Genomic DNA, 9,466 nt, shown 5'->3' with positions numbered 1-9,466 from the left:
TAACAGTAAATCAGTTAAAAATGAGCTATGTCTTATAATCTACAAAAATATGCAATAATGTTGCATGTTATATTCTGTACATACTATTACAAATAAAAGGCAATTCTATCGCTCTTACTGTACAGAAATGAAAGTTTGGTCAAATATTTGGCAATGTGGAATTGGAATTAATATATCTAAATATTGTTGTTTCATATTGTTCCATAACAAAACAATATCAATTGTTCAATCACCATCTACCTGTAAAAAGAAATACTGGCTAGTATTTAATCTTTATTTTATATTAAAACATATCTTAAAACATCTTGTTTAATTTAATATGTAATGATAAAATGTTTGTGGGATATTTCCTCTTGGAAATACCGTCTCAGTTGATAAAAATGTGCAATAATATTTTCAGCTATATAATTGCATATTATACTATGACAACTAGTACTGTATAGAAATGAAAGTGTGGCCAAAATATTCATCAGTGGAGAGGATGGTGATGATATTGTTCTATTGTTTAATACTAAAACTATAAATTGAACACCATCTCAATGTAAAAACAAATATTGGCCATTATTTATGTTTTTAAAATATATATTTAGACATATTTTCTTTACAACTGGATTTATAATGGGATGATCAAAGATTACTGGGATATTCCCTCCTTGAAATGAGCAATCAGTTCAGTCATTATTTTAGTCAGTAATAAACAACTTCTTTCAAATATTACATTGTACATTATTGTATGTACATACATTTGCAGGAAAAGGCAATTGTATTGCTCTGTATTTAGTAATGAATGGCCAAAATGGCCAGTGTACCGAATGAATGTTTGTAAATACTGTTGTATTGTTTTGTTCATCCCCATGTAAACAAATATTGGCCATTTTGTTTTGTTTTGTTCTGATGTTTAAACATATATTTAAACATCGTGTTTCTCTAGTTTCGAATGATTTAACATTTCTGGGATATTCCCTCTTTGAAATCAGCGGCTCGGTTGTTGCTTTGGACAGAAATAAATCAAGTTTTAGCCCTATAAAGTGGATATAAAAACAAGTTGTTGGCCATGTTGTTGTGTCTCTCCCATTGTCCATGCCCCCCACTCCATGACCCCCCCACTCGTTGGATTGGGGACTTGTGATTGGCGGAGACGGGCTGGCTTTGTCGTCATAGCCCCAGTGCCCATTCATCAGTGGACTTGGGCGTTGTACTCCGCATCTCATTTGCGGCGGGGCCAATTTCTCCATTTACAAACTCAGCTCGAGAAAAAATTGAAAGAATTCGCGTTTCTTTTTGCGTCTTCGCCACATTTTTTTCGCAGTTCTCACACGTCCCTTTGCGGTCACGTCGGTCTCGGGCTCATTCCTCGGCTTCGCTCGGAGAAGGAGGTGTCGGCGCTCGACTTGAATTTTTGGGAGGAAGCTTGCGGTCTTTGTTCATTCATTTGATCGGTTGGGTTCCTTTGTTGCACCAAAAGCATGGGAGCACAAATCTCCAAAACCGCTGGAAAAGAGGAAGCTGCGGTGGAAAAACCAGCAGAAGGGGCAGCTGTTGCAGCGAAGACAAACGGACAGGTAAATTTTATGTTTGGGTGTTTAAGTCTTAATTGCTTGAGCGGAATTTTGTCTCATTTTTGGCAAAGTGTTGCGTCAATGGCGTGCTCCATGTTCCCTGTAGCGCATCCATCCCCACGCTCACCGGCATTCAGGGAAAGTGGCCACATGTATCGTTTTCACCGGCCAGTGCTTTGTTACAGATTGATGTATTTTGCAACATAGTTTCAAATAATGGAACGTTTTATTTTGAAAGGCTTTTAATTGATACATTTAATCCCGTTTTTAAATATGAAAATCAAGCTGCAACTAATCGGATTAATCTTTTAATTTGGGCAAAAATTGAAAGAAAATTGACATTTTTGATTCATTACAAACATTCTCCATTTGCTTTGCGGCTGCAGCTGGCTAAACATTGTGGCTTTTTTTAAAAAATTCATTTGCTTGAAATGTGTGCAGCCGAGGTTTGTGGCCGCTCTCACTAGTGGTGGCATGGCCATTTTAAAAACGCTACCACGCCTTTGTTGCCAGGTTCAAGAAAGGAGCCACGTTTTTGTGCACCAACGCAAGCCACACAATCAACAAATTATAAAAGGCACATAATGTGAGATGAGAGGATTGTGTAAAATTAAAATAACAAATTTTATTGACTGAACAAGTCGTTAAAAAGAAGGAAAAAATTCCCAAATTCCTATGTTGTACCCACACTGAACGCCACCTGGCGGATCCTGGCGGTACTGCAGTCTAACCGACTAGCCTACTGCTGAGAGCCACAGATCTGTCGTCACTCTCCTAGTAACAGATGTTGCTGCAGTTTTAGGTCTATTTTCCTATTGGTTCTCATCAGTAGTGGATGAATTTGATTAAATACCACACCAAGCCAGATTTTTTAATTTTTAAATGTAATTTTCTTAAAATTCCCCCCCCCCCCCCCCCCCTTTTGTATTTATAGTATGTAGAATGCAATTGTAATGTTTTCTTAATGTCTTATCTTTAATGTATTGATATGCCCTTGTAAAACACTTTAAGCTGCCCTGTGTCTGAATGGAGCCCTATAAATAAAATTCTGCGGGTGGTAGTCTGGCACACATGTTCAAATTTAGGCTAGTGTCGGTAGAGAAAATGCTTAATTTCAGGGAATCAAAATCTTAATTTTGCTTTTTTAAATTGTTTTTGAAAAACAAAGGATTACAATGGTTAATAGCATGACAGTGAGGATGGTTTAGAAAAGATAAAAACAAAAAATACGAAAAAACAGGTGGGTATAAAATAGCTTTGTGTACAAAGACCTAATTAAAGCGGCAACTAACAATATTCTCTGGTTAATCTAATTTCTCAATCGTTAGTTGTTTGGTCTATAGAAATCTCAGAAAATTGTAATAAAATGTATATCAGTGTTTCCCCAAGCCCAAGCCGACCTCCTCAAATGTCTTGTTTTCTCAACAACCCGAATAATATTTAGTTTACTTTTGCAGCTCTGGTTCAAATGTAGGTCAGTGCTGGCAGAGAGAAGTCATGAGTCTTACTCGTTTTGTAGTAAAATAGCATGGTGATGATGTGCATGTTCAAGAATGACATTTGTCTGTTTCCTTCCAGGAGAACGGCCATGCCAAGACCAACGGGGATGCCTCTCCAGCTGCAGAGGAGGCCAACAAAGCTGAAGTTCAGGCCAACGGCAGCACTCCTACTGAGGAAGCGCCAAAAGAAGAAGGCGAGAAAGTAGAGGGTGCCGAGGCCAACGGCGAGAAGGAGCCTGCTGCCACAAATGGAGAGGCTTCTGCCAAGCCGGAGGAAGGCACTCCATCCACCAGCGAGGATGGCAAGAAGAAGAAGCGCTTCTCCTTCAAGAAACCCTCCTTCAAACTCAGCGGCTTCTCCTTTAAGAAGACCAAGAAGGAGTCTGAGGAGGGAGCAGCAGAGGAAGGAGCAGCAGCAGCAGCTGAAGGAGAGAAAGCAGCAGCATCAGAGGAAGCACCTGCTGAGGAGGCCAAACCTGCCGAGGCTGGCGAGGAGGGAGCCAAGGAGGCTGCATCTGAGGAGCCAAAGGTTGAGGAGGAGGTGAAGGAGGAAGCAGAAGCACCAGCAGCAGCAGCAGCAGCAGCACCAGAGGGCGGAGAGGAGAAACCAGCTGAAGCTTCACCTACTGAACCAGAGACGGCAGCCAGTCCAGAGGCCGCCGCCACTGAGTAATCCTGCTGATCGAGACCCCGGAATGAAGGAGGCGACGGAGCCCATGTGAAGGAATGCGAGGACTTGTCTAAAACCAGGGATTTTTTTGTTCATTTTTTTGTTGGTGTTTGTTTACTATTCTGCAACCATCTCATCCATAATGACTGCAACGTCCGTGGCAGTGACGGACAGGAGGTGTGCTGGAGGGTGTGCTGCTTCCTCACTGCTCATTGGTGCTTGCATTTGTGATGTGGGTGAGTGTGAAGGTGCGAATGTGAGTGTGAATGTTTTTCTACATGAAACCATGACTGTGTTGACACATGTTGCTGAATTTGACATATTTTATCAAAGTATTTGGTGCTGGGCAATTGGATGTAGCAGCTAAAGCTGTGTCTGCAAGATTTGACACATTGTGATATTTAAAGGGAAAAGTCCTAAAACCGAGTCTTAAATGTTGTCTTTGCAGTGCACAGTTGTTTACAACTCTTAAAAACTCAAAAGCTCCTGTGGACACAACCATTCCTGAATGAACTAGATTTAGATAACTGTCGAAACAAATAGGTGCTCATCACTTTCCATTTAGATTCCACCATTTCAAAACTCTGTAGTAATGCACGTTGTATAGACTTTGATATTACTGGTTTTATGACTGAGATGTACCTAAATGACTGAAGTTTTTAACAGATTACCCATTGTAAATGAAGTTTTCTTGTTTTTCACCATTTGTAAGATTGAATAAAATTGGGAGATGTTTTAAGCAAGTTTTGCATCAAGCTGTGATGAATACAACACCACTTATACACTAGAAAGCACACAAATGCGGGGTCAGGGGTGCAATCTTTGAACAGCAGCTTTTTGTATATAATGAGGCTTCGCCTTATTGAATATGGATTGTAACAAACTGGTTTATAGGTGTTCAGTTAATTTTCTGTGAGTACAAATGAAGAATAAAGGAATTACGTGTGAAGTGGTTCATTTATTCATAGCTAACTTGATGTAATGTAGGGGTGAGATTTCCACAGCCTGATTTTTGACCTGGACCAGACATTAGAAATGATTCTTTGCTTTACAGCACCCTCATGTGGTGGACTGTAGGAAAAACCTGAGGTCAAGTTTCCCTCAGTCCATGTGTAAGAAAAAAAAAAAAACAAGTGAAGGAGGGAAAAAAGGGAGTGATGAACTAGGTCAAAAAATGTTGTTAGTGATGTAAAAAATGAAAAAAATAGATGCTATTCAAGGATAGGGCCAGTAGTTGGATGAAAATAAAATAATTGGGACAAAACTGTATTTCGGGGGGTTATTTTTTACAGTAATTATGCTGGAAAAATCTATTTTAAAAGCTTAGACTTTGGTTATTAAACCTTGTAATGGGCCAGTCTCTTAATGATTAAAGTTTTTATTAAATGTAGTTGTCAACACTGTTAAAGAAGAAGTCTAAGTTGATGTGTTACAGTGTTGATAAAATGTTACATTTTTTCATTTCACAGTACAAGTTGAGAGTTCTCATAATGAACCTCAAAATACATATTTTCAAACCTTGATTCTTATTTAACTTTGATTTAGAAGGGCCATGGAGTTGACATATTATGATGGAAACATCTGATAGCAATATTATTTTATGAATTGGTGAAAAAAAATAATAGAAGGTTTACCAGTGCTTGAGCAGTATTCCCACCTTTAATAAACCAGGAGATGAGACTAGGGAGCTTCAGGTTTTTATTGTTGATGGAAGTTGATGTAAATCTGGGACACAACTTTAAAAGGCCAATATTTTTAATAAAAATCAATAGAAGACTTTAAAGGCGCACTTTTATATCTGTGTTACCCGTAGGTATTGTTAGTTTTAGATTTTGAAGGCTTTAAACCAGGGGTAGTCAATCATTTTTCATGGGGGGGCCACAAGAGAAATTCATCAGGCTGCCGTGGGCCAGACACAAGTGATATATGGTCCTAATAATGGCCAAATCTCTAATAATGTAAAGGTCGAAGTGCCACCTCTACTGTTGGTCACCCATTCTGAATTGCCAAGTTGAATTGTAGCCTAATATTTTTTGCCCATGTCCAAAACTTATGTTTTACAGTGTACCATGCATGCAGCATACAGGTTGGAATGATAATAGCAGCAAAAGTAGAAGTAGCAGTCGTACAGCAATGAGTGAATAAAGTTACAAATTAATATAAAAGATACAGTTTACTATCATTGCCAATGACCACAGCACTGACCCCTTTCAAAATAAAGTTTTGATAACTGTTTAATGGTAAGCAAAATGTTGCTGACTGCTATTGATTTTCAGTATTTACGATACTTTCGCCACCTCTGGCCCCTGGGCTGCATTTAAACACACAGTTCTGCTTTAAACACATTTTCTAATTGTTTTAAGTTGTGAATTTTGGTCTGGGTTGAGGCTGTCTTCAGCCATGCCATGCTTGCATCTGTGTCAGGTTTTATTGGGCAAAATAGTGCTTTGAGCTAAATGCTAATGTCAGCATGCCAACATGCCAATGCTAAGCTTTACCGTGTTCCCCAGCTCCACAGCTCAAGCCTCCTCTTGGTGGCCTGTCAGGCCCTTCTGCGGGGGGCTCCTCCAAGCTGCAGTCCAGTCATCACACATGCACACACACATAGAAGCGATTACATGATCATCACCTGGCTTATATGTGGCAGGGATGATAAATCAATCATAAAATGGTACAAAAGTAATGACAAATAGCAGATGAACTACATCAGGATACTCAACTTTCATTGCCTGGTGGTCACTTGCAAAATGAGAGGGAGTTAGAGTTTGTATACAAAAAATAATAATAGTTATAAAATCATAGTAATAGCAGAAAAAAATCAAGCATTAAAGGGCCCATAAGCTGACTTTCTTTAAAATTCTTTATTTTCTTATTAACTGACTTATTAAGTAATGTTGTGCTAGGACTGACAGATAAATTTTCACTACATTTAATAACTAAATTTCCATTTTAGTCGTAAATGCTTTGGTAGCATTTGAAAGAGTTCGACCAGCATGAAACAGTTGGAACCTCTTCTATCATGCAATCACTGAACTGTCTGGGATCAGAATCATCGTTATTCATTTCTGTGCATATTTTGCTCCTCTCCAGTTGTGTTCCTCTGCAGAGCTCACTGTCTGATCCGTCTGAGCTGCACTTTTCAGGCCATCGCACAAAGATCAGCCTCCCTGTTACTAACTTATTCCATCACACAAAACTGGCATATCTGCCCCTCCTTTGAAAAAAAAAAAGCTTGTGAATCAATTTATTTTCATTGTGAATTAGAAAATGGTCACCTTATCAGGCTGCAAGTTGAGCATCACTGGGCTACACCTTCGAGGTCCCAGTCAGCACATCCTAAGACGTTTGATTATCACAAGCATCTTTCTTTTTCTAAACCAGACTCATTTGCAAGGAGACAAAGTGAGATGTGTTCACTGCCCTACAGTATTTTTAGGAAATGACTGACTTACTCAGGGAACAACCACAACATAATTATGTGATGAGATTCGGTTTAAGATGTGTTCGATTCAATCACAGAGCTGCTGGCTTTGCACCCTAAATGATAGTGTGTGAAACAAAACATTTTTACGAGTTTAAGTAACAACTGCAGTATAGACGTAACTGATCCCTGCGCTCACCATCGACATGTCAGGATTTCTTCTACAAAACCCCAAACCCCATAAAAACACCAGGATCTTTTTAAGAGTAGAAGAGTTTGCTCCAAACTTCTCCAGGGTGTTTTTAGCCACCCACAGATGTACCCATGCTCATTTCAAACCCTCTATTTCCCTTTGCACCCAGATTAACCCTGTGTACTGCAGCCTCTGGCCACCACAGGAAGGGAGTGTTTTACACATAATATTTCTATTTCTGCTTCCTGGTCTGCATGTCCGTTTTGGTCAAGTTGTTGAGGGATTTGCTGCCCATTTCGGCCCTTAGTGTGTAGAAGAAGTAGGAGAAGTATTTGGATCCTTTACTCATAAGTACCAATACAACAATATATAAAAAAACATTCATGCATTCATAACCCTACTTAAAATGCAGTAGTATTACCTATACAATGTACTTAAAGTAATCAAAAGTACTCGTTTTGCATTAAATGTCCCATTTGACTGATACTATATCTGAGATTAGATTATATGCATCAATGTGATACTGTTCATCATTATTTTGAGATACTAAGTAATTATTTCATGAAAATATTTTCATTAAAATGACTGAAACATATTTTCCATCCTTTTGGTAGCCCTAGGAGAAATTTTCTTTCTACCGTCTGTATCTGTATCAATTTGACACGTTTGGTGTTATGGTTCGGTAGGAAGAAAACTGCCCCCGCATGAAGCTGCTCACGACAAAAATTCTGTGGATTATCTTGAGTAACCCAGTCATGATTCTGGAAAGAGACATTGCTGTTGATTTCTTTTAAATTTATGTTTTGGTTCTCTGAGCACCACAAGCCAAGTGCTGTCAGGTTCAATTATATTACAGGGATGGCAGACATCTTTATGGCTGGTATCTTCAGAACTCGGTAACTCACACCAAAACTATCTAGAAGGACAAATAGCACTACGGGTAAGAAGACAAACATGTATTTTTGAGTCTGGGGAGAACTGTGCCGGTCAAGAAAATGTAGTGTAAAAAGTACCATATTTCTCTGAAATGTACTCGAGTCGAAGTGGATCTTAAATGGAAATACTCAAGTAAAGTATCTCAGAATTGCACTTACAGTATTTGAGTAAATGTACTCAGTTACTTTGCACCACTGCAGTGCTGTAGGGAAGCTTTTTGCCGGTAAGCCCCCCTTCATTAGGTTTAAAGGGGAAAATCATGATTTGGCTTAATACATATCAAGATTTCAGCCATAAGGGCTTTCTGGCAGAAAACCCTGAAGGCTAACTTCTCCCATGTGCACAGGCAGCTCATAAGGTACTCCATCATGCCACACACTAGTCTCCATCCTCATTTTCAGGTTCTTTAGCTTCTTTCTCAATAAACTGATACTTAAAAGTATAGATCCACACAAATAAATACAGACACATGAGCTGGCAAAAAAACAAAAATACATCAAAGTGAAAAATAGTCCTTTAAACACAGCAGATAATTTTGGAGTGTGGCTTGTGGAGTCGACCAGAGGCAGTGCTCCGTCTGCGTTACTGACGGTCCCACCTCATGCACCAACCGCAGACCGTCTGTGAATGGCAGTCCCCTCAGATGGCAATCCCCAGCGGTTTCCTTCAGCCAGCTTCCCCTCTCTGCTGTCCCTCGGGCCCCTCACCTAACCACCGTCTCGCTCTCTCTCCCAGAGAAGATCAAAGAGCCACTGCTCTGCCAGAGGACCATCCCTGTCCCTCATCCCACATGCTCACTATTTTCAGCACACCTATATTCAGACGTGCATGGTAGAGTAACTTTTGTAAACTTTGGCTGCCAAGCAGACAACCAGTGGCCATCATATAGGGAGAGATCCATATTCTATGATCCTCATCCATCTCAGTTTCTTTTCAGGGACCTATGGTGTAAAGAAACTAAGTACATTTACTCATTTTATGTTGCAGTTTAGTTCTACTCCACTACATTTCAGAGGGCAATTTTGTACTTTTTACTCACACTTACACTACATTAATTTGACTGATAAAGTAACTGGTTACTGAACAGATTAAGATTTCAAAATATGATGACTTTTTTTCAGTAAGTGGGATCCTGCATAATAATAATAATAATAATAATAATAATAATAATAATAATAAATTTTCTGT

The 9,466-nt window shown here is 39.2% G+C and overlaps 1 protein-coding gene across 1 annotated transcript; it reads left to right on the top strand.

The window, feature by feature from the left end:
* The first annotated feature begins 1,190 nt into the window (after positions 1 to 1,190).
* Positions 1,191 to 4,471, top strand: marcksb (myristoylated alanine-rich protein kinase C substrate b). The gene is made up of 2 exons (XM_084742705.1): positions 1,191 to 1,562; positions 3,138 to 4,471. The coding sequence occupies exons 1-2, from the start codon at positions 1,467 to 1,469 to the stop codon at positions 3,729 to 3,731; spliced, it is 690 nt and encodes a 229-aa protein (XP_084598831.1). The 5' UTR covers positions 1,191 to 1,466; the 3' UTR covers positions 3,732 to 4,471.
* The last annotated feature ends 4,995 nt before the right edge of the window (positions 4,472 to 9,466 follow it).

The sequence above is a fragment of the Lutjanus erythropterus genome, chromosome 18, assembly GCF_056507025.1.
Source record: "Lutjanus erythropterus isolate fLutEry1 chromosome 18, fLutEry1.hap2, whole genome shotgun sequence".
In the NCBI taxonomy this organism is placed as follows: domain Eukaryota; kingdom Metazoa; phylum Chordata; class Actinopteri; order Lutjaniformes; family Lutjanidae; genus Lutjanus; species Lutjanus erythropterus.
Note: the sequence above shows the minus strand (reverse complement) of the source record. Positions and strands in the feature narration are given on the sequence as shown.

Coding starts and splice junctions, on each gene's coding strand:
- marcksb (XM_084742705.1), top strand. CDS start 1,467: ATGGGAGCACAAATCTCCAAAACCGCTGGAAAAGAGGAAGCTGCGGTG. Junction 1,563..3,137: donor CAGCGAAGACAAACGGACAG/GTAAATTTTATG, acceptor GTTTCCTTCCAG/GAGAACGGCCATGCCAAGAC.